General features: G+C 42.5%; 1 protein-coding gene across 1 annotated transcript in view; it reads right to left on the minus strand.

Moving 5' to 3' along the window:
• The window catches only part of LOC148523516 (signal transducer and activator of transcription 2-like), a 123,619-nt gene that overhangs the window by 66,489 nt on the left and 31,506 nt on the right, over nt 1-25,624 (minus strand). Inside the window, exons 6-14 of the mRNA XM_088473147.1 lie at nt 24,305-24,444; nt 12,205-12,360; nt 11,609-11,701; nt 10,535-10,594; nt 7,991-8,011; nt 7,785-7,872; nt 4,703-4,759; nt 4,526-4,609; nt 1,096-1,194 (exon numbers count right to left, since the gene is read on the minus strand). Coding sequence (XP_088329273.1) covers nt 1,096-1,194; nt 4,526-4,609; nt 4,703-4,759; nt 7,785-7,872; nt 7,991-8,011; nt 10,535-10,594; nt 11,609-11,701; nt 12,205-12,360; nt 24,305-24,444 — 798 coding nt within the window. The remainder of the gene's footprint in view (nt 1-1,095; nt 1,195-4,525; nt 4,610-4,702; nt 4,760-7,784; nt 7,873-7,990; nt 8,012-10,534; nt 10,595-11,608; nt 11,702-12,204; nt 12,361-24,304; nt 24,445-25,624) is intronic.

Raw genomic sequence — 25,624 nt, forward strand, 5'->3', positions numbered from 1 at the left:
CCGAATGAATTATACCTACAGCCATACTTGTCTGAACCTGCCCAATCTCGTCTGATCTTGGAAGCGATACAGCAACAGGCCTGGCCAGTACTTGGAAGGGAAACCTCCTAGGAATACCAGGTGCCGTAGGTCAATCCATTTTTGGAAGCTTAGGACAATACTTGGCACAGATACCACATGAATCATCTGTATATGGTCATACACCGTCAATTTATGGATTGGAGATATCATAATATGTATCTCATATGTTTGTTGTGAAATGCAGATTGGATCTGTTTTATTATTTTCGCCATTTCGCTCGGCTGATATTCATCTATACCCGAGCTTTGGATTTATTCATGTACGTATTTATGTTTATGTAAGTTTACCTCTTTATTTTATGAAAGTATAATAAAAGTTATATTTTATATGATTTTTGAAATATATTATTTAATGTAAGAGTGCCCCAACAAAGAGCCTTTCTTTTCTCTCCTCGTGTCAATACATGTACATAGTAGGCTTTGGGAGCACCACCAATATTACAAATTAAGAAAAATTATTTTAGATTATGCAGTATGATTGGTTTACTTATTTATAATTATTAATCACCATTTGTGTTATGGGTCACATTTCTTGTTCTGTGCGGAATCTTTTCTTTCTGTTTGTATATTGATAACAAACAATCCAGAAAGTTTTTCAGCAGATTTCAGGCTGTCAATGATTATCATTCAGGTCCATACGCTGAATGATAATCTTTTAAACCAGTTGTTTGAACAACTGGTTTGCACGATTATTGTGCAGTGTATGGCCAGCTTTAGTATATCATATAGTATATTATTATTATTACATTATGGGCTGAAAAATTGGGAAAATACACTTTTCCGCAGCTGCTGTTAAGGCATCCATTGCTACCCAAAATGTTTATCCCAATATTTATTTGGCTAGACCTCCATACCAAGCGTTTGTACACACACCTTTGTACTAGGTCCAATGTAGATTAAAAAGACCAGAAATAAAAGCTATATAGTGAGTCCGATAATTGGCATGTTACAGAATAGTCTTAGTTCTATGTGCAGATATTCTTTAAAGCATATTTAACATCAGAGGGATTCTTACCTTAGGGTCTGAGCTCAGCAAGTTAAACCAAAGCACCGATGCAAATGCGCCTTTAAACTGAGATAGGTTGGAGATCACAACAAAAGGCAGCGTGGCAGCCTGAAATACATAAGGTCAGACCCATATGCTAGCAAAATGGTTAACAATGAAAGATGTATAGGAAAAAAAATAATTAGGTAACTACCAAATCCCTGAAGGTATGTATGCAAATAAGCCACTGTCCATTCCAAGGATAACATAGCCATGTGCATATAGGCTCTCCACAGAAGAGTATTAATGCCTTGGTGGCCTTGTGTGGGTCCCTACTCCCGCCCTGTGCAGTGGGGACCCTTCCTGATCTTGTTCCAGTGACATCATCTTTCATGTGATATTTTGGGAAGATGGTGTATGTGTAGGATATAATAAAGAATCTGGCCCTGTGACAAAGCCTTCTCTATTATCTGCACTGGTGTCACCTTTCCAAATGTATTAAAACATTTTAGCTGTTTCATTAATGCCTATAAATACCACAGCAAGGGTACAAATGTGTCCACATGCATCTAGCATCCTTGCGCGTTAAACAGCCCTTCTAGCGCGCTATGCCGTGGCGAGACTCTGTAGCACCGAGCGTCTTTTCGTGCAACTTTTTTCCTTCATATGCATCTTCATAGCCCAGCGATGCGAATAGGACACACAAGCAGCATCTGCGGATTAGAATGATATGCGGCATGCCTATATTCTGTGTGCGACTGTGGGCGTATCTACATACAAAATGCTACGTTATAGTGTCACAGCCGCTACCAAGTCACACTGCACTCGTGTGTCATGTGTAACGTGACTTGTAGCGCACGGAGGATACATGTATGTGGACACATCTGTAGGTGTACATGAATAAATTGGATCTGCCCATGTTCCCCTCTGTTTTCGTAGGGCTTGACTATGGTGAGGAGACAGGAGAATTGAAGCTCACACTGGGCCTTATTCATTACGGATTACTATTGCGATCGCAGCTGCGATTACGCACGCAGCCTCATTGCGAAAATATGCTAATGATTGCAATCGCAATGCCGTCGCAGCCTAACCTAAGGATGCCCATTTTACTTTACACACATCCGTAATACTTAGCGAGACTGCGAAACAATCAGTAACATTAAGTACCTTCGGAGCCCCACGCACACTTGCACAGGGTCAGACCTTACTCAGAAATTGCTAACCTCATCGCACGCGTTTTGCCGGAACCCCCCCCCGACACCACCCCCAAACAGTCACTTCCTGTCAATCACTCTGCGTAGTCACTGCGATCGCAGTCCGATCGCAATGAAGTCTTCGCACACTGTGATGCATACGCATGTGCAGAACGCAACAATTGCCCAGTTGCGTGCATAATCGCAGTTGCGATTGGTAATGAATCAGGCCCACTGTTCTCTATTCATGCTCATTAGCCATCTTCAAGAATACCTATGCACAAAGCCTTCATTTACAGTTGCATGTTTGCCAACTTTTCCTCCAGAAGAAACACATTTGTGTCTTTAATTGTTTCTAGCACATTACTGGCTGTCTCCTTATGCTTACAGAAACTGAACGGTGGTGGGCAGATGCGGAAAAGCCTAGGCCAAGTATATGAAGAGAGTGTTCACGTCACTGTGACACAATTAGATGTGGATGTTTTTTAGGAGGCGTATCCCTTGTGGGCAGGAGAAAAAATACGCTATGATGATAATAATCACTCATCCCTAGTCACTTCTGATTGGCTGCTTGCGTACTGACCCCACCAGTTGATGGTATTTAAATCTTTAGTGTTGCTTCTATGTTGTACAAAGTTACAGCTGACTATTTGTATTACTTGCCTGACCTTTCCATTTGGTCAACTGCAGGAAAGAGGTTTTGGAAAGAAGTTTCTCTTTTGATTTTCACAGGTGAAAACAAGTAATGTTTGTCTTTAATTGAATTTGTATTTAATAACATTTTATATTGAAAATACAACTTTTGTATTTATTAATAACTGACTTGTCCAGGGTTGCCAAAGCTTGGTCCTCAAGGCACCTTAACAGTTCACGTTTTAAGGAAATTCATGCTTGTGCACAGATGGTATAATTAAACTGACTAAGGTACTAATTCAGTCACCCGTGCTTAAGCATGGATATCCTTAAAACCTGGACTGTTAGGGAGCCTTGAGGACAGAGTTTGGGAACCAGTGGGCTAGACCAGAGGTTCTCAAACTCTGTCCTCAGGACCCCACACAGTTCATGTTTCCAGGTCACCTAGCAGGTGCACAGTTGTATTCATTACTCATGGACACATTTTAAAAGTTCCACTGGTGAAGTTAATTATTTCACTTGTGATTCTGTGAGGAGACCTGGAAAACATGCACTGTTTGGGGTTCTGAGGACAGAGTTTGAGAACCTGTGGACTAGACAATATTCTATATTGTGTGTTTGCCAATTTCATTGCATTATATATGGAGTACAAATAGGGTAATTCTGCATTACCTACTAATATTGCCAAATCACATCTCTATGCTGTCATAGGGCATATGTTACACACTTGTTACTCTTGATGTATATCTGGTGCAAATGCTAATGTTTTTGAGTAGGATGTATCTTAAGATACACCCTATTCTACTATACATATGTAAGTAAAATGTGTGGTGTCCAAATTATGATGATTGAAGCACAAATCACAAATATGTCCACTTCTAAATAAACCCACAAAAATTCTTCAAAGGCATTAATACCACCTTTGAATTTGGGTCTCGATCTCTATCTAACTCACATCATGAACCCTCAAAATGCAAAAGATATAGAACAGGTAACAAATTATGGTCTTCTTAACGTATAGGCACACTGGGCAGCAATCCAGGACCCCATGAAGGGCCTTTGAGCAGGGGCAGGCTGGGCCAGAGGGCCCAGCGGCCGCTTGCTCTGTGCATAGGGCAGCCGACTGAGAGGCAGACAGAGAAATGATGCTCCCTGGCCGCTCTGATTGCAAAATATACACAATCAGAGCAGCCTGACAGAATTCTCTGCATGCCTCCCAGCCTGCAGCCACTAAGCAAGATTAAGGGAGGGGGCATGTCCCCCCAGGACCCCTTCACTCAAGGGGCCCCCATTCTTTAATCACAGCTGCAGTAAAGAGCAGAAACTGCACTGCAAGCTGGAGAAGAGAAGAGGGAGGTGGAGTCCATAATCCTCTCTTGTTTTTGTATGTTTAAGCAATGATTTTGTTGAAAGTACCAATAAATCTAAAAGTTTAATTTTATTGACAGTTTACATTTTTAATTATATTCTGTTCAGGGCAACCTTAACCCATTCACATAACACTGAATGATTAAATGCATGTACCCATTAAGCAGGATTCTTATAACATGGAAAGGAGAGACAACATAAAACAGTCCTAAAAAAATATATTATGAGAAAGTCAGCTAAAAATAACACAAATAACCACATAGTACCTCTAAATGCAAATGTACATCCTCGTAGTGAACCTGCGTCACAAAAGTAATGATATGGAGTTCTTCCATGATAGTGGATGAACCCTAAAAAAATAAAAAATTGTTAACAAACCCAAGAGATTCAAATCATACAGGTAGAGGGTGATCACCCAGAAAATCTGAACGCAGAATACTTACATCATTTGCACATTTGCGCCTATTTCCACGTTTCTCCGCTTTCTCAGCTTTCAGTTGCTAATGAAAAAAATATGTTATATTGTTGCAAAATCGTATTCGGTGTAATGGTATTCACACAGAATAAAAAAATGCATTTATTAGAAAAAAACTTCTACGTATATACAATTTTTTATTTTTTTTTAAAACATAGTAAGAAAATCATTGGATCATTATTAGCATATCCATGCAGAATATTGAGTGAATCCTGAGTCACACGTAATGCAAACTCAACGCTGGGAGAAAACTATGAACTGATTGCTAATGCAACTCACGTCTGTATTCTGAGTAGCACGTAAATCTCTAAAAACACCTAAACTGCAGTGCAGCATTGCTTACATGTACGTTTGTACAAGGACCTTGTAGGGACACACGCACATAATCTCAGTAATACCAATACAACTAGATTATTAACCTGAATTTTCTGACTAAAAGGTGAATGCATTTTTAAAGACGACTGCATTTTTTTGGGGGTGTAAAATATGTGTATAAAAAACAACAACTTTTGAATATGCCATTAACACATCATTTAACTTTTTATCATTTTAGGTTTTATATTAATGCATTTTAAACAATGCAAGTTTTATGCTATTGTTACTGCGGAAAAACTCGCAAATTCTAATATGAGTTTCATTACAAGGTGCAAGTTAACCAATGTAACCATTGTCAGCAGCGTGTTTGATAGAGGCCTACACAGATCAGTGAGATCCATGCAGGTTTCTTAAAAGTGAATGAAAGGGTTAAAAAAAAGTACGTGGGGTCCCCTTCCCAAAAGCATAACCAGCACTTTGTGAGCAGGTCCTGGCTGTGAAAATACGGGTAAAAATAAAAAAAAATGTAGAGGTCCCCCGTATTTTCCTCAAACAGCATCAGGCTTTGTAAGCCAGTCCTGGTTGTGGAAATACGGGAAGCAAACTGATTAGGGGTTCCACGTATCATCCACAACCAGCACCTAACTAACTAAATAACGGGCTCTAAAAAGTGGGGTGTAATGCCACAGGAGAGGGACGCAGTTGCACCCCTGCAGAGTACCATTTGTAATGGAAAATGTAGTACACAGGAAGCCATAGTTGAAATCTCTCACAGACGAATATATCTGTTATAGAATGTGGGATCTGTTCTTGAAAGACAAAAATGAAGATGGACCTCCTTCATCTAGAGCCAAGGTATCCTATCACAGGTTTTTTCCAGCATCTAGGGCAGTGGTGGGCAATAAGCGGCCCTCCAGTTGTTGTTGAACTACAAATCCCAGCATGCTTTGCAACATTTTTAGCATGGCCAAATACCAAAACTGCTGCAGGGCATGCTGGGATGTGTAGTTTTACAACATCTGGGGGGCCGCTTTTTGCCCACCCCTAATCTAGGTGGTACAGGATGAACTTCTTTTGAGTCTTTGACACCATTTCTTCGAAGTTAAAATCCCTATGAGTGTTGTCAGAGGCCTGCCTGTGACAACCAACCTGATCCAGGAGTATAAATGGAGGAAGGTGAGGACCAAGGTGATTAGCAATAAGCTTAGCATCACGTTTTATATTAGTAATGCAATAGACCTATCATTCTTGCAGCATCTTTTACAGGTTTTTGGGATGGTGAGAATTTGGGCCTCTTACATTTATGACGAGACAAAGGCTCCTGTACCCCTGTTAAAAATCCTGCAAAAGATAGAGACCAGGTCAGCCTGAAAAGTGATACAAAAATTGTTATTGGACCCATCCGGGCCAGGAGCTCTGTTTTTAATCATTTTTTTTTTATAATGACCTCATCCAGCTCTTAAGAGGACCAAGGGGTATGAGCCCGTCTAACTCAGTACTGATCAGTGTCAGGGGTTTAATGTCTCGAAGGACATAGCAAATGGAAATATGGGAGGGTTGAATTATGGCGGTGTTTAAAGTTGTATATTTGCACATAATATTGGACAAATAAATTGACTATATTCAAAGGTTTGGCACTATGAGAATGCGTAAGATGTTTGATCGGGATGCAGTTTATTTACAGTCATACGAAATACCGGACGTCGGAATCCCGATAGGCGTCAGTATTTAGTAACCTATCTTTAGCCAGACGACAAAATCCCGATGCCCAGCATCCGAAACGAAGGTAAGCGGGGACTGTTAGCCACGGGGGCAGGGTTAGTTTTCGGCACCCCAGGGGGACTTGGGGTTAGGCAACCCCGGGGAGGGTTAGGCTAGGGCAAGGGGGGTTAGGGCTAGGCACCCCCCCCCCCGGGAGGGTTAGGTTTAGGATGCAGGAAGGGGGTTATGGTTAGGCATCACCGGGGGGAGGTTAGGGTTAGGCACGACTAAGGGAGGGTTAGGGGGGGGGGGAGGGAGAGGGGAGGGTTAGAGTACTTACCAGCCCCAGTCAGGATCCTGACGGTTCGAGCTTCCAGCGTCGCTGTTTAGTCCGCCGGCATTACATACTGATTCCTTTTGATCCTATGACATGCATTCTATTAACAAGAAAGTAGCCTATCGGCCTTATTACCAGCTGTGTAAAATTTATGTTGCAAAATGAGTTTATATTTTGCACAAAATATTTAATCTTGCAACCCAAGTTACGGGCAACGGGTCCTTAGATCCCTGCAAGTCCTACGCTGACATCATGCTTAGAATAACAGCGAATCGCTGTAAAGCCAGACCTGATGGCGTTAAGTGCAATTGATTTTAACTACAATTCATTGTTAATCTCAACATGATGTTGATGTACAAGAGGACTTGCATACATTTGAGAGCCTGTGCTGTGGGGCTGCAAGTTTCAATATTTTTAACAAAATGAGAACCAATACTTTCAATTTGTTAAATATGTTTGCTAAACTGAAGACAAGCTATTGTTTTGTAACTATATTACATACCCGAAGATAAATAATTATGGGAAGAAAAACAATATACACAAGGGAGGAATGCACTGTTAATTTCAAATTGGGTTCTTGAACAGAGAACTAGCCATACTGACTCTCGTATACATTTAAAAAAGAACTAAAAAAACCAAAACAAAGCAACAACCACTTCTTAATGATATAAACTTCTGTAAATACTGCAGAACATACCAAATGTTTGTACTGTACCACCAGTCCCTCTCCCTGTGCATCTTCCAGGGTCTTGGCATCTGACCCCGATAACCTAAATCTGCGATATCTTTGGAGAAAGAGAGAGTTACCAAACTCGCATGGAAAATAAAATACAAGACTAATAAAGGAAACAATGAGATACTGTATGACATAGCACATGGACTATTATTGTGTGATGGTCTTACCCTTTGATATTTGGAGGGTCCCTGTTAAAACAGAAAAGTCTCAGTTAATATACTCAAACATAACCAAACTCACAGTAAATAGAAATTTACACTTGTGCTTAAATACAACTTACAGGATGACGACAAGTTTAACCAGTGGAATTATATCTTAATTAAAATGTACCTTTTACGTACACACAGAGGAGGTAGTCATTTAGGGACAGAACTAAAATACATCACAATCTATGTTTTTGTAATGGGCAATGTCACTGAGGTAGAAGGCACTTTTTTCCTCATACCCCAAATTATATTACTTTATGTAACAGTTATAATTTACAATCTAAGATTATTGGGTCAGGCCTCTGTCTGCAGGTAAAAGGTACCATTTAAAATATTTTTTGTCATTTCTACCAACATTAAATATACATAGTTGTCCAAAAAACAATGTTTTGGCCATTTAAATAAGTTTTAATATCCTTTTAAAAAAAAAAAAAAAAAAAAAAACACTACTGACTATATATGGCTTCCAGTAAAATCTTCAGCAGATGCTGCTTTTATTTCTACTAGCATGTCTGCAATATATGCGCTGTTCCCTGAAAGATAACCTCTTTTCAACCAAGTTAATGGATGAATAAAACACTTAATAAATGCATGATTATTTTTTAAAGCATTTTTAAAGAACTTTTTGTAAGCATAAGGCATTAAAGTGTCACTGTGCACAAACCTTATGCAAACATAAATAATTACAAACAGTAAAATAAGATCATGTTAGGTACTCCGATTCATACCATATAGTAGAAATATAGGTATATCATGTGCTTCTGGATCATACCATGAGCGGTTGGCTGTGTGTGCCTATGTGATGTTGTTCAGTGTTTTATTCAACTATTAACTTTGTTGAATAGAGGTTAACTTTCAGAGAGCGGCGCATATATTTTCCATGTCCATTTTATGCAAGGTCAAACCTTAAACTTTTTAATAGTGGTAATAAGTCCATTTTAATTTAATAATTTGGATTAATTTAATTAATAATTATTTATATTGCATCTGTCTCCCCAATAAGAGTTAATGCACTTTACATATTTGCAGAGGCGAAGGAGGTCATCTTGGACATGCTCATATGGAATGTTAAGTGACTAGGAGGCCTACTCTTGACCATTTACAGTTTGCAAGAATAGTTTTTACATCTCAACTATCTTCTGCCAGAACATCAACTTCAACAAGAGCCTGTCCCGGTGAATATTACTTTACTGCTGAGTTATGATCCAGTGCAAGTGTGGTCTCCACAGAAAAATATTAATGAGAAGCAGAAGCATGGATCCTGCCGAGGTAGGGATTAGAAGATCCCTCTCCGGTGATGCTCTCTACAAAAGGTGACAACAGCTAATACCATCTTCAGATTAATTAGACCAGACTGCAGTCCCATTGACAAGTATGACAAATGTAGTGTTTAGTATTCTTTTGCCTAACTCGGGGGATATCCCATGCTTTTAGACTGTTCTTAAATAGCCCCAATATTAAATAGGCCTAAAATATGCTTCATAAATTGACTTCTTGGTCTTAAATAGATATACTGTTCAGTGTTAAAAAAAAAAAAAAAGAATGAAAAGAAATCTCAAACCCAGACGAAATAAACCACAGGTAAACCGGTGTTTCTTAACTTCAGTCCTCTCACACCCTCAACAGTTCATGTTGTCAGGATTTCTTTAATTATACACAGTTGACTTAAGGCCCCCATAGACTAGTCGACTGATTGCCAGATCCTACGATCGGTTGTAAATTCAAACCGGCGGCCATCGATGTTTCGCGATCCGTCGGAGGATCAGTATAATTATACATGTTAAATTTCACCGATTTGAAAATCACGATCATATTTTCATCGTAATGGGCAAATCAGTGAAATCAGACATGTTGTATTTCACCGAGCCTCCAACCCGGCATCTCTGGATCGCAGCATCGCGACAATCCGTCACTGGTGTACAGGGGCCAGAACACTACTTGGCCAGAACAATAATTATACTACACCTGTATTCACACACTGAATCCCCAACACATGAGCACTTGGGGGGTGTGAGAACTGGTGTTGGGAAACTCTGAATTAAACATTCAGACAGCCATGTTATGTAAATGTGCAAGCCAGCGGAGAAGTTGCCCATAGCTACCAATCAGCTTCTACCTATCATTATTTAGAATCTATTTAATAAATGCTAGCTAAAATCAGACTGGTTGCTATGGGAAACTTCTTCGCTATTTAGAACAGTGATGTGCCACATGTGGCCCTCCAAGCCTTTACTTGCAGCCCACAACTCCTTCCTGTTTTGTTGTCATATTTGTTTGTTGTAGCTTATAATGCTTGTTTAAAAGGCCATCTGATATGTAATTACAGATAGGAATCTATTTTATTGATTTAAATGTATTAATTACTGAGATTAATAATAACCTGCAGCCCTTTTGAAGGATAGTGGGCCATCTAATGCAGCCCCGAAGTGTATAACTGCTTTAGAAGGTTGGATACATTTCCCATTGAGAATGTTGATGTGTTTGGAATGGGAATTTACAACTTACTTGTCCAATACATAAGAGACCTTCGTATTGTGGCTGAGGTTTGGCAGCTTCACAAGGAGTCTAAAAGGCATGAAAAAGGAATTCATATTATTTAAGAAAAATAAACTGACAATTTGATTAACTATATAAATTATTTATTTCAATTACCACATTTAAATCCTAAGGTTCTCAAAGACCAATGAACCCACTATAATATCAAAAGTGGGCTTTATATGTTAGATTTATACACAGAAGATGCAGACAAGAAACATAAAATTGCTGGAATACAGATTTCATGGCCAGAAGAGGGTGGAGTGTTGGAGGTGTACAGGAACTTTAACAGGGAGGGAAGACAAATTTAGACAAGCTGGAAGTAGAAGGTAGGGCTCACCTTACAAGGGGTGTTTCAGCCAATAATAAGCAGAGGGTTATATAAGACTGTGATTAGACCTTTAAGGGAGTTTAGTTATGACTTCAAGGTTTGATAAATCTTATTAGGGCAGCCTCTATGTAAATTGGGGTCCATCGCATTAATAACAAGACACTGCACTACATGTACAGCATATTGCCTTTACACAGTAAAATAGCATCATTCACCCCCTGGTGCTCCTACTAATCCAACAAAAGTCTGGCAGCTGTTTTCACTACTATGTAAGCTCATGGTTACAGATGCCCAGGATGTCTCTTCTGGACCAGACTTACTAATTAAAACATACATCACTAAATGTCCGTATAATTCACCCACACTGCAAGTAAATGAACTGTTTTAAACAAAACTTGAAAATAAAACTATAATACAGAATATACTCTCCATGAAGTATGCAAGAAATAAAAACCCATAATACATGTACGAAGAAAGCACTTATACACTATAGTATACTTACCCGACCCGTGTCGGGGTACCCACCATCGGGATGCTGCTGTTGGTATTATGACAGGAGGCATCCCGACAGCCTATATACCCATTTCGTTTAATATTGTCGTGTTTTCAGGATACAAATGTTTCCTTTTGGATGTATATTTACCATGATACAAAACTCAGTGTGCTAATTAACATTTCCTAACAATACCAGTACCAACAAATTCCAATCTCACCTGGCTCTCACAGAGAACTGTGTAAGGGTTTTCACCACCAAGGGTTGATTCAAATGTTCGCTCATGGCTGGTTGCTTATCCACCACAAATGATCTGATGGGAATTATATACAGAGGTAGGTAGAACAAAGTAAGCACAAGAAGAACTGAAGGAAAGCTGAACATTCACATTTCCGAGCACTGATGATGGTGATATATAAATCTGCTCAGAGCCGAGAATTAACGCTTATAGCAGAAAAGTGGTTTAAAACATTCTTACATTTCAAAGATATGATACCTATAGAATTGTTTATCAAGTACCAATAACTTGTCCAGAAATAATCTGGAATATCAATATATCACTACTACAGGATATGTAGGCAGCAGGTTTACAGAGAGATTACAGTTGTGTTTAGGAACATAATGCTAATATCTAAGTTTTACATATTGTTTAGTGGAAGAAGAAATATAAACATATGTGCCCAAGGAAACAGAATATAGAGCTTTGGGCATTAATATGGTGTTTAGTGTTATTCTCATTATATTCTATTTGGTCTTTGGGTTCCCTGAATAGCATGAGCAATGGATTGGTAGCCCTAGCCAGTCTAGTGCACGTACTTCTGTACAAGGTAGCGCAGCATTTCTCGTAGTCTCTGCAGCAGGCTCTCAGGGTCAGTCAGGGGGTCTCCATTATATGGTACCTGCCGTGACAGCTCGCAAAGAGTGCCTAGGAGACCTTCTAGCTGGAGGAAAACTTCCACAATCTCAGTCACCCTGAATTATAAAATGTAGGAGTAAGAAACTATAAATATCCATGTACAGACAGGAATATATATATAGGTTGAGTCTTCCATATCCAAAATGCTCTGGACCAGGGGTATTTTGGATATTGGAATATTTGCATACCAAAATGAGATACCTTGGGAATGAGGCCCTGATTCAGAGCCGGTCGCTCTGACAGAGCGCTCGCTCTGAATCAGGGTCATTTTTTTTTTTTTTTAGAACGGCCTCCGGGCTGCTCGCATAGTTGTGGGTGACCACCCACAGCTATAGTGAGTGGCCAGGAAGATGGTCGCGATGGTCAAGACCATCGCGACCATCGGGGTTGCGACGAGACCCTTGTGGTAGGGTCTGGTGGCCGCAAGCCCCAGAGAGCTTTCAGCTCAAACAGATCCGAAAGCTCTCCCACTGACATCACTTGTGATGTCAGTGAGGCCGCCCCCAGATGGTAGGCGTTCTCATGGGAACGCCTCCGTCTAGGCAGCCACCCCCCCGGCCCACCCACCAAAGGGGGCGTGCTGTCACTCAGCATCGACAGCATGCCCCCTTTGGTACGAGACCCAGAACGACAGATTGCCCGTCGCTATCAGAGCCTCACGCATGCGCACGACCTAGTCGGCTCCGACGTGCGCATGCGCTCTGGGCCACCATCGACCCGGTTGCGAGTGCTCAGCGTTTGCGACCGGATCTGAATCAGGCCCTGAGACCCAAATCTAAACACAGAATGCATTTATGTTTTATATACACCTTATACACACTGCCTGAAGGTAATTTTATACAATATTTTTAATAATGTTGTGCCTTAAACAAAGTTTGTGTACATTGAACCATCAGAAAGCAAATGAGTCACCATCTCAGTCATGCTAAAAAATAAGAGATATGGTAAGAACTTACCTTTGTTATCTCTATTTCTACGAAGTCCATAGGGTTCCACAGGGATACCTTGGGGTATAGGTGATGGCTCTGCCGTCAGGCACCACATAGTTAAACTTTCGGTCCCAGGATGCACCGGGGCCTCCTCTCCTATACCCCGCCCCCAGGCCAAGGCATCCTCAGTTTTATACCAAGCCATAGGCCGGAAGAGGAAAGAACAGAGAGAAGAACCACACTCTCACATAGAAGGAGACGGGAAACCGTTGACCAGAATAAAACCCATCTGAAGCACAGGGCGACAGGGTGGGCGCCCTGTGGAACCCTATGGACTTCGTAAAAATAGAGATAACAAAGGTAAGTTCTTACCATATCTCTTATTTTCTACTGCAGGGTCCATAGTGTATCCACAGGGATACCTTGGGGATGTCCCAAAGCAGTACCTTCAAGGGTAGGGACGCGCCTGTGCAGAAAGGAGAATCTGCCCCCCAAAGGAAGCATCCTGAGAGGCAAAGGTATCAAATGCATAATACCTTACAAAGGTATTGACAGAAGACCACGTGGCCGCCTTACAAAGCTGAACAACCGAGGCGCCACGGCAAGCTGCCCAAGAGGGATCCACAGACCGAGTAGAATGAGCAGAAACAGAGGGCGGCACTGAAGGCCCTCATGAGTGCAAGCCTCAGAGATCACCCAGCGAATCCACCTGGCCAATGACTGTTTATTGGCCGGTCAACCTTATGGAAACATAGGGGACGAACAAAGAGTCCAATTTCCGAAGGGAACTAGTACGGTCCTTGTAGATAATAAGGGCACGTACCACATCCAATTAGGCCTCACCTGCTGAACGGTCTGGTGAGCTAAAGGCAGGTACTATAATTTCCCTGTTAATGTGGAAACTAGAGAGCACATTAGGAAGGAAACCAGGGCGAGTCCTAAGTACCACCCTGTTCCTGTGAAAAATCAGTAAAGGAGGGCAACATGACAGAGCCCCCAAATCCAACACCCTTCTAGCAGAAGCCACTGTTAGAAGAATTAATCTTCACTGTAAGCCATTTGAAGGCCACTGAGGCCAGGGTTCAAATGGAGGTCCTTGGAGAGCCCAAAGGACCACAACCAAATCCCAAGGAGCCATTGTAGGGACAAAGGGAGGCTGAGTGCGAAGAGCACCTTGCATAAAGGTGCGGATATCAGGAAACGTAGCAATCCTACGCTGGAACCACATGGACAGTGCGGACACATTTACCTTCAAAAAGGCGAGGCGGAAACCCGTGTCCAGGCTCGCCTGTAGGAAAGCCATGGATATCCAAAATACATATGGATCGTACCCCTGGGGCGACACCAATCAAAGTAAGTATGCCACACCCTGTGGTAAATCCTGGCAGAAACGGACTTCCAAGCATGGTATGCACCAGATAGCTGGAGAACCCCTTTGTCTTTAGGAGGGATGTCTCAAGAGCCACGCCGCCAAAGGCAAACGACCCAGAACCGGGTAAAGGCAAGGACCCCGAGACAACAGGTCCGGGCATTGAGGCAACAGCAGTGGAGTATCGATGGAGAGACTCTAAAGATCTGAGTACCAGTGATGTCTGGGCCCAGCTGGAGCCATCAGCAGGATCTTGCCCCCTTCTTGCTTGAACTTGCGAAGTACTCGAGGAAGAAGGGAGAATGGAGGAAACAGATACGCAGACTGGAAGATCCACCGAACTGCCAGAGCGTCTACCAGGGGAACCCTGTGTCTTTGCTCTGGAACCATACACCTGCAGCTTGCGGTAGTGTGTGGAGGCCATCAGGTCAATTTTGGAAGACCCCACTTGTACACTAGAAGCTGAAACACGTCCTGGTGAAGAGACCATTCCCCTGGATGCTCATCGAAACGGCTGAGGAAGTCCGCTTCCCAGTTGAGTACTCCTGGAATGAACACCTCCGACATGGCTGGGAGATTGCCTGGCCCCCAACCTAGAGTTCCTCCTTGACGATTTATGTAAGCCACCATGGTGGCGTTATCTGACTGAATGTGCACGGGATTCCCGTGAAGAGTCTGACATGTTTTAGGGCTCAGAACACCGCCCGAAGTTCCAGTATGTTGATTGGAAGGTTTGATTCTACGATCCACCATCTCTGAAGCACGTGTGGACCAGTCATTGCACCCCAACCCCGGAGACAGGTGTCCGTCGTCAGAAGGACCCAGTCCAGAATCCAAAACGGGAGTCCCTTGTTGAGATGCTCCATCTGTAACCACCAGGTCAGAGACAGGCGCACCTCTGGTCCTTATTCGACCAGGCAATCTGTCCCCCCCTGGAAAGAAGCAACCTCTGCAGGGGCCTAGAGTGGAGCTGGGCATGTTCCACCATGTCGAATGTCGACACCATGGAGCCCAGTAATCTAATCGCCGAGTGTGGAGACAAGTGCGAATCCTTGTCTGTAACACAGAGATCTTCTCTTCCGTCAGGAAGATCCTCTGTTGAAGAGAGTCCAACAGCGTACCCAGACAGAGCCCTCTCTGGGATGCGATGAGGGAGGACTTCTTCCAATTGATCAGCAAGCCGTGAGCCTGCAACACAGATATCTTCAGTTGCAGATGGCAGCAACACACCTCTGGAGACCCAGCCAATAGGAGAAGGTCATCCAGGTAAGGTAGTAGGCAAACCCACTGTAAGCACCGGTGGGCCGCCATGACCCCCATTACCTCGGTGAACACGGGCGGTGCCGTAGGGAGGCCAAACGGTAGAGCCTAAAACCGGTAATGGTGATCCAACACAGCAAATTGGAGACACCGTTGATGAGTTGCTGCAATTGGGATATGGAGGTAAGCATCCTGAACATCCAGCGACACCACAAATTCCCCATATTCCATGGCCAAAATAATGGAACGTAGGGTTTCCATGACTCGGGGTACCCTGAGAACTTGTTTAGAGACTTTAGGTTGAGAATAGCACGGTAGGAACCGTTTGATTTCTGTACCAGAAAGAGGTTGGAATAATATCCGTCCCCCTTTGAGGAAACGGGACCGCACTATGACCCCTGACTAGAGCATAGAGTGTGTCTGAGGGGAAGCCCTTAGTGAAGAATTGCTGGGAAGGCCTGCTACGGCAGGAGAGGGTGCGCCCCCGAGAGCCCACTTCCCTTACTCAAGTGTCTGCTATGGTCAGACATCAGCACTGGGCATATTGTAGAAGTCGGCCTCCCACCCTTGGGTCCCCTTAGGGGAGGCCTGTTCCATCAGGCTGAGGGTTTGTCGTCTGGCTTGGTGGCTGGACGCCTAGTGCTCCAAGCCTGTTCGCTTGGTTAAGCAACCTTTTTGGTCCCGGAGGGCATCAGAAAGGACTGACCCTAGGCTTACCCTTGGGATGAGAAGGTCAAAAGGATGAGGTCCCTGGCCCAGATGGGGCTGGAGAAGACGGAAGACAAGCAGATATGGCTGCCGTCCAAATCAGGGCCAAACAGAACCTGACCATTAAAAGGTAAGCATGCTAATCCCTTCTTGGATTCAGCATCCGCTCACCCAGACCGCAACCACAAGGAGCGATGAGCAGAAACTGCTGCTGCGGAAATCCTTGATGTAAGTAGGCCATTATCCAAAGCTGCTTTGTTAATGTACACAGCTGAATCTCGAAGGTTGCCCACCAGCACGATCTGCTCATTGGAAGCCTCTGGAGGAAAAAACACATCCAGAGCATCCGCCCAACTCTCCATGGCCCAGGCCACCCAGCAGACGGCCATGGCCAGTCAGAAGGCACCTCCAGCAATGGAGCAAATGGACTTGAGACACACCTCCACCCTACAGTCCGTGGCATCAGTCAGAGATGACATGGACGGGTCACATGAGAATCCACCTGGGTGGGGGGAGAATTCCATTTAGTCAAATAATTATCTGCAAAAGGGTATGCATAAGCCAGCCATTTTGGAGTTTGACATTTTTTCCCATGAGACTGCCACTCTTCCTCTAAATGATCAACCAACTGGCCAGATAGGGAAAAAATAGCGACCTTACCTTTAACTTGCTTAAAATAAGCATATGAAGGTGTAACTGCAGGCAGGCAGTCGTCCATGATTTAGCATGGCCCCGAATTAGACCTGGAATAAATATTGCAGACTTAGCTTCCACTTCCTTGGGAGTGGACTCAGACTCAGATACGTCCGAGTTCACCTACATCAGAAGATATGTCAACAGCATCATTATACTGTGTGATGAGATGTGACAAAAACAGTCTCTTAGCAGGCCTAGGCGGAGGATCATGTAACGTGTCCGTCAGGTTCTGAACCGTAGCGGATAGCGAATTCACCCAGACAGGTTCCGTAGGGGAATCTGAGCCCCGGGATCCCCATAACAGGGGACGGGATGACCGCCTGTTACTGGAACCCCATTGGCGGGAACGCCGGAGGGGCTAACAACCGATCCACTGAATTATTTAACGCCTGGGCCAGGGAAGCCCACGGGTCCTGAGCCCCTGGGAGTGATACCACTGGCATAGTTGGAGTACAGGAAAGGGCATAGCAAGATGTACCTAAGACCTTCTGAAACACAACACTCTCCCCCATATCCACATTACATTTAGTGCATGCGATTGGGGGAGGGGCGCCAAATTGTGGGGAATCGTCATAAACAGTGTGACCCACAGTAAGTCCTGCTGACTGTGAGGTAATTCCCTCCCCGACAGTACTGGTACTGAGAGGGTTAAAGGGAGGAAGATTAGTAAAATGTCTTGACAGCAGAAATCAGACACAAAGCGCTAGCATAAGTCACACACAAAGCAGAAAACAGCCAGCACAATAGCGCTATTATCAACCAATACATCTATGTCTAAAAGGAAAAAGCGCAGCATACCCTGACCTGTGGAGAGGTATGCAGGGGGGCCCAGGCACCGCACCGTGTGCAGAGACCAGCGTATTGCACAAAAAAGATGGCCGCCGGAGAACTCTGAGTGGGCGGGTTCGGGAAAGTAACGCTGGGACAGCCCACTGAACTCAATGAGAAAAGCGGTTTGTGTGCAGCGGGGGAGGCGCCGCCTGTGCTGAACAGGGAAGCGCGCTCCCCTGGCATGCATTTAACTTCTAGGATGCTGGAGCACGATTCCACGCACTCCAGCCCCCTATCCAAGAGGTTCAGTGGGAGCGCAGGATAGTACCTGGCCCCACAAGCAGCCATCCCCAGGGAGCCCCCATCCCTGAGGAAAAATAAGGACTGTGTCAGCGGGCGCCTACCGCAGACGCCCGCTGCTTACCTCAATGTCCCCCATGAAGTCTGGCCACAGTCCCAGGCCCCCTGGGAGTTCCCTGCTAGCTGGACCCCCCAGTTCCCCGGCTCAGTACTGGTGGTTGGCGCCTGCGGGGTGTCGGAGTGGTATCACGGACGTCCACTGGATTGTTTGTGTAGCCACTCTTGAAGTTCTTCAGGGGCTGTCAGAGCAGCCCCCCTGTGCGGTGACCCGATCTCCGGCCGGGCACCCACGAAACTGAGGATGCCTTGGCCTGGGGGCGGGATATAGGAGAGGAGGTGCCCGACGGCATAGCCATCACCTATACCCCAAGGTATCCGTGTGGATACCCTATGGACCCTGCAGTAGAAATATCCTGTATTTCGGCATATGTGGATATGGGAGACTCAATCTGTATGTATGTATGTGTAATAAAACAAACAGGCATAATATATTTATATATATATATAATATAAATTATCTTCAATCCACTGAAACAATTGAAAAACTGGTGTTCAAAGCTTCAAAGCTAAAAGTGTCTAATTTTATATTTACAAGTGTAACACCTAGTTGTGCAGTAAATAGTGGATGGATCCAACTTATCTTGTTCAGATAAATCTTACGTCATATGACCACCATACAGATGAGATATATGGAATAAACCAGAAAACAAAACAGTGTGTATTGTTTCAACACTGCATAGGTAAAAACGGCAACCTAATGTGAAGCCAGATTAGGAACAAAGCCAACTCCAACTCAACAATCCATCATGCCAGATGTCTTAATAAGTTTTTCAAAAAAACACAAACTTTAATTCAGCAGTGACACAAATGATAAGTAACACACGTACATGAATAAAAATAATTGGAGCTCATCTGTCCACAGGGGAGGTTCACGGTACAGTCCAAATGCATTTCGTGTTACAAAGAAGACTTCATGATGGGGATGGAGTTAGGGACAAGTTGGGCCAATTTAGAGCTCATTATCAATGAAAAATGGAAGCCATAAGCTCAACAAGATGACCACTTCCTGTTTTCAAAACAGGTGAGCATCCAATACAAGGTGGGCCCCATCATGTCTGGTGGCATATATTTACATGGCTACCACCAGACATGATAGGGCCCAGTACAAATGAAACAGACAGGGCCCCCCCCCACACTATATATCTATCTGGGGGGCCCGGCGGCGCTAATGATTCACATCCCGAACTGCTTCTTACACACATGCAGACATCTGTTTGTGAATAAGAAGCAGGTTACAGCTGCGATCATCAGTATCAGAGTGCCCCTCTGCCAGATCAGGCCCCATACATTGGTGCTCCCTGTACCCCCTTGATGGGGGTTCCTGCATATATACACACACAGATACTGTATTACGGTCACTTTACGAATCACCATGTAATACCCCTAGAACCACTACAGGCGAGGTCTTCTGCAAAAAGCAACCAGCCGCTGTTGCCTTAGAACAGGAATGGGGAACCTCTTATGCAGCAGTGCCACCTGGAGCATCCTTAGGACACTTCAGACGGTCACACCGCTGCCCTTACAGCTCTCCAAAGCATCCTCAGGATGCTCTTGGCATTGCTGTAATCAACGACTATTGTGGCCCCGCCCCGTGTGACATCACCGGACCCGCGAATAATGTTATATATATCAAAATGGCCCTTGCCAGAAAAAAGGTTCCCCACCACTGCCTTAGAACACAATAAGTTAATCGGTACATAGGATAACCGTGTAAGCCCCTACTATCCCAAGGACTCTAAAAGCAATGCAACTGGTAATGGATTGGAGAAATATAGATGACAAGGTGCAGGCTACTAGGTTGTTCTAGAGAATGGTGTGATGGCTAGGTTGTCCGAGATGTTATTAGGATAGCCAGAATATGGCTTTGAAAGCCAAGGTGTAGACAGGCTGAGATGTGGCCTTTCTGGCCAAAGTGCAGCTATGACAGCTGAGGTGCGGCTAGTGAGCCAAGATGGTACAGACCGAGATGCAGCCTTGCAGGCCGGGGTGTGGCTATGACGGCCGGGATGCAGCTAAAGAGCAGAGATGATACAGACTGAGATGGGGCCTAGTAAGCCGAGGTACGGCTATGACAGCCGAGCTGTAGCTGAAGGCTAAACCCCACTCCTGCTATATCCTAGTACTTTGGTTCCTGTCCTGTCCAGCAATCCAGTTCCAGTCCAGCAATCCGGTTCCAGTCCAGTCCAAGAATCCGGGTCAAGTTCAGCATTCCGGCCCCAGTCCAGCTCAGCATTCTGGTCCCAGTCCAGCTCAGCATTCCGGTCCTAGTCTAGTCTAGTGACCCTCTTCCTGCATTCTGGTCCTACCCGGTCATCTTCACTAAGCCTGTTCCTCATCATGCTGTCCTTGTACTCAAGCTAGCTTCCAGTGACACTTATAGCTAGCAGATCTCCTGAACGCTTAGTCACCGCAGTCCTGTATTAGTTCCTTCTTACCTCATGCAAAGGAACCTAATAAAGCCACCAAGCTTCCTGCACATAGTCTCCAACCCAGTTCCAGACATACAACCCAGACAGAGTTCAGACAAATCCTCAGGCGTGACACAGTTATCATGTGGGATATGCATAACGTGATATTAACGAGGATGTCAGTTGGACAATGATACCCATTTATTCTGGACCTGGACACCTACTTATGTGAATCAAAATGCATCAAACAGGGGAACTAGAAAGACATTAACCTTGGCTACCTACTGGCAGTTCTTTCCATCAGTTTAAGCACCTCTGCCCATACTATGTTTTTCTAAGAGCACTTTTATATGAAATATTGATAGAACATGAAATATCAAGGCTAATGCGCCAGATGTTCTCTTTCTCTACATAATTAACATTCATAAAAGGGACAGGGAGATAAGTATCTGCACACTCAATTATTTGAACATGAAACCCCAAATAAAGTCGTATAAATCATATATCTGGATATGGGGGTGCAGCCCTAGTCAACCAAAATTGATCATGGAATTTAAAGAAGAAAAGGGGTTGTATTATAAGGCGGAGAGAAAGAAGGAATGAGTTCAATAAAATATAACTTTTATTAAATATTTATCCCAAAACAAGAGGGATAAGACAGTGAAATATATCTGGGTGAGACTTAATTGACAATACACGTGTAAACATGAAAACAGAAAAAAAATTGTGATAATGTGAACTACACAATTAAAAAGTACGGTCCACTGATGTTGATCAATCCTATTGAAATAATGAGAGTAAAATTGTGTTGCTTCAACCGGACCAGTATGTTAATTGGTTGTATAATGTAATACTAGCCTATAATTGACTTAACCTTCCTGTTTATGTCCAAGAAAATTGATTGAGAATTTAGGGAGTAATTTTGCTAATCAGTGCATAACTGTGTAAACTTGTATGATTAATCTTACACCTCGGATCGCACAAAGACAATCAATCCAAATTATTCTAAGAGGAAGTATCCCTCAATTAGTGTAAATAGAGAGTGTTTGTTTCTTGTTGAGATCCGCTGAAACCACAGCATATATAACATAGTGTCAAGGTTTATTGCTCGCAAAAGTATATGTGTATTTTAGCACTCATGTGTGTGCTGATTGTCTCTATATTAATAGACATAGTATCACAAACGATCATAAGCCTGGGTACTTGCAAGTAATGTTGCAATATGTCAAGGTGGTAATTGACAAAATAGCAGTATCATCTAGTTGTTACCTGCTGATAAGATTTGCTTCTATAGCTAATATTGTTGCGGTTCAAGGACTCATTTGATCCTATTTTTGTTGCTACAACATGAAAAATACACATTGACAGGGATATTCACAATTAAATTGACAGTAATAATATCTCATTCAATATAAATACATTTAAATTAGAACTATCACACATATACACAGTTTGTTAAAATTTAGTAGTGCCTCTGTCAGTATGCAAGACTTATAGGATAGATTTTATAAGCTTGCGAGCTTCTGAGTGTGTCAGAAATCTATTAACACTGTTTAATACTGTAGTTGGTGCTGTGATTTAGACGGTTCTGACTGCTAGATGATATAGCAGTAGCTATTCAGGAATTGGTTATTTATATTATCCCAGCTCTGTGGTATCCTTAGTCAGAAAGAGCCGTTACATTTTATGCACACATAGGCCCTCATTCAGAAGCGATCGCTCTCTCTGAATGAGGGTGGCCGCTTCTTTTTTTTTTGCGCGGCCACCCACAGCTTAGCGACCGACCTGGGTGATGGTTACGATGGTCAAGACCATCGCGACCATCGGGGCTTTAATTGTGAATATCCCTGTCAATGTGTATTTTTCATGTGTTAGCAACAAAAATAGGATCAAATGAGTCCTTGAACCGCAACAATATTAGCTATAGAAGCAAATCTTATCAGCAGGTAACAACTAGATGATATTACTATTTTGTCAATTACCACCTTGCAAGTACCCAGGCTTATGATCGTTTGTCTCTATATTAATAGACATAGTATCGTGATCAGCACACACGAGTGCTAAAATACACATATACTTTTGCAAGCAATAAACCTTGACACTATGTTATATATGCTGTGGTTTCAGCGGATCTCAACAAGAAACAAGCACTCTCTATTTACACTAATGAGAGATATTTTCTCCTTTGTGAGATCCGAGGTGTAAGATTAATCATACAAGCTTACACAGTTATGCACTGATTAAGATTGAGAATTTAGGGAGTCATTTTGCTAATCAATTTTCTTGGACCTAAACAGGAAGGTTAAGTCAATTATAGGCTAGTATTACATTATACAACCAATTAACATCCTGGTCCGGTTGAAGCAACACAATTTTACTCTCATTATTTCAATAGGATTGATCAACATCAGTGGATCGTACTTTTTAATTATGTGTAATTCACATTATCACAATTTTTTTCTTTTTTCATGTTTGCACCAACACGTGTATTGTCAATTAAGTCTCACCCAGATATATTTCACTGTCTTATCCCGCTTGTTTTGGGATAATTTTATACAATATTTAATATTATATTTTATTGAACTCATTCCTTCTTTCTGTGCGCCTTATAATACAACCCCTTTTCTTCTTCTTTAAATACCATGATCTATATAATTTACACCTGTGGAGAGTTTTGGAGAATCATCCTGATAGAAGCTCATAAAGATTGTATTCAAGTCTCCTTTTACATGTAGTTGTACTAAATAAGAATTTGTTCTCTTTACATTGGATTGAGGGTATGCAGTCAGTGTGTCGGCAGTTATCTTATCAGCATTCATAATGTCGACATGATATGAATATCGATATTGTGACTTTCTAACTAATATGTCAAACCCGGACTGAGAATTCACTCCTTATTCTGTTGGAGTAGTGGAGTATATTTTGCATGGAAATATTTTATATATCTTCGTGATGTCATTAATAATGCCGGTTGTTTATTGTATGAAATATGCATGGATTAGATACTGCTAAATATAATTTTATATTTTTTATTAAATTAATATATTTACAGCAACCTACAGTGCACTCATTATATTTTTTTCGTGTTTAGTATAGTTAATAGGTGACAGGCCCTGTTACGTAAGTGCGGCAGCAGGTTGCTGTTAAATTTATTATATATATATATATTTTATACAATAGTGCCAATAAACTTTTTTTTTAATTTGCTTAGTCAGTCATTGGGGGGTGTTGCAGGGGTCCCAGAACAATTCCCGATCATTTTTCCTAAAAATATGGATTATAGGAAAAATTGGTCATGTTCTGGTGCTCAAAAAAAAATTAAAAATCCTGCATCTAACTGAATAAGAAATTCCTGCAGGTGCGGGATTTTTGCTATACTCACAAATAATTGAATATGCCCCTAGCTGTTCTAGCAACAGCTTAAATGATTATTACTTACCAAACTTCTATATGCTTGAGACTAATGTTTGTGTTCGCTCCAATGCATGATAACCTTTGCCATTTGGTTATTTCTTGTACCAAAATGCTAAGAAAAGTCTCACCGTGTTCAAACAGTTTTTTTATAGGGTCCAGCACTTTCTATAACACAAAAACAGACATACACAAACATAATATTATTATAATATTAAAGACACTATAAATAAGACCGTCTTCAAACCCCAAAATTATTACTTGTAAAGAATTGAATTTGTAATAAATATCATTAAATCAATTAAGCATAACCTATATATTTTCTAGAGTTGATTTGAATGGTAATCCATGCCTAATGCAGGCCATATAAGGTGTAATCCTGGTGAGTGACCACATCACCTCTCCTCTGACGCATTTTGACTTCAGTGGCCAAATGTAATAGCTTGTGATTTAAGGCAGCTGGTGCAATTCCGTCCAAAATTAGATTTAAAGCGACAATTAGTTTAAAGGCAAAACCAGGTTGATTTTGTCTTTAAACTAATAGCTGTTTTAAATCTAACAACTATCTTGCCAGAATCATGCCATCTCCGGCACATCATAGGCTATTACATTTGGCCTCTAATGTCAAAATACATAGAGGAAAAATTCAGTTTCCAAGAGTGAATCCATTACGGAATAACCTTTTTTTCGTGTCTTATATAGATTGCTGATATGCAAGATAAACATTCACAGAAGTATAACAGTAATGGTGGGCATATACTACAGTCAGGTGCATAAATATTGGGACATTGACATAATTTTCATATTTTGGCCTCTATTCACCACCACAATGGCTTTGAAATGAAACAAACAAGATGTGCTTTAACTGCAGACTTTCAGATTTAATTTGAGGGTAATTATATCCAAATCAGGTGAAGGGTGTAGGAATTACAACGGTTTCTATATGTGCCTCCCACTTTTTAAGGGGCCAAAAGTAATGGGACAAACTAAACAATCCTAAATCTAACTTTCACTTTTTAATACTTTGTTGCAAATCCTTTGCAGGCAATTACAGCCTGAAGTCTGGAAAGCATAGACATCACGAGACGATGGGTTTCATCCCTGGTGATGCTCTGCCAGGCCTCTACTGCAAATGTCTTCAGTTCCTGCTTGTTCTTGGGGCATTTTCCCTTCAGTTTTGTCAGAGCCGGCCCTAGCCAAATTAGTGCCCTAAGCAAGATTTTGGGTGGTACCCCCCCCTCCCCGCAGGACCCTGAAAAGGGGTGTGGGAAGCACAACATGGTATCAGCACCCACCCTCACCCACCACCCCTATCCCAGTAGAGCACCCCTCTCCCAGCAGTGAGCAG

The sequence above is a fragment of the Taudactylus pleione genome, unplaced genomic scaffold (assembly GCF_031769625.1).
Source record: "Taudactylus pleione unplaced genomic scaffold, aTauple2 ptg000130l, whole genome shotgun sequence".
In the NCBI taxonomy this organism is placed as follows: Eukaryota; Metazoa; Chordata; class Amphibia; order Anura; family Myobatrachidae; genus Taudactylus; species Taudactylus pleione.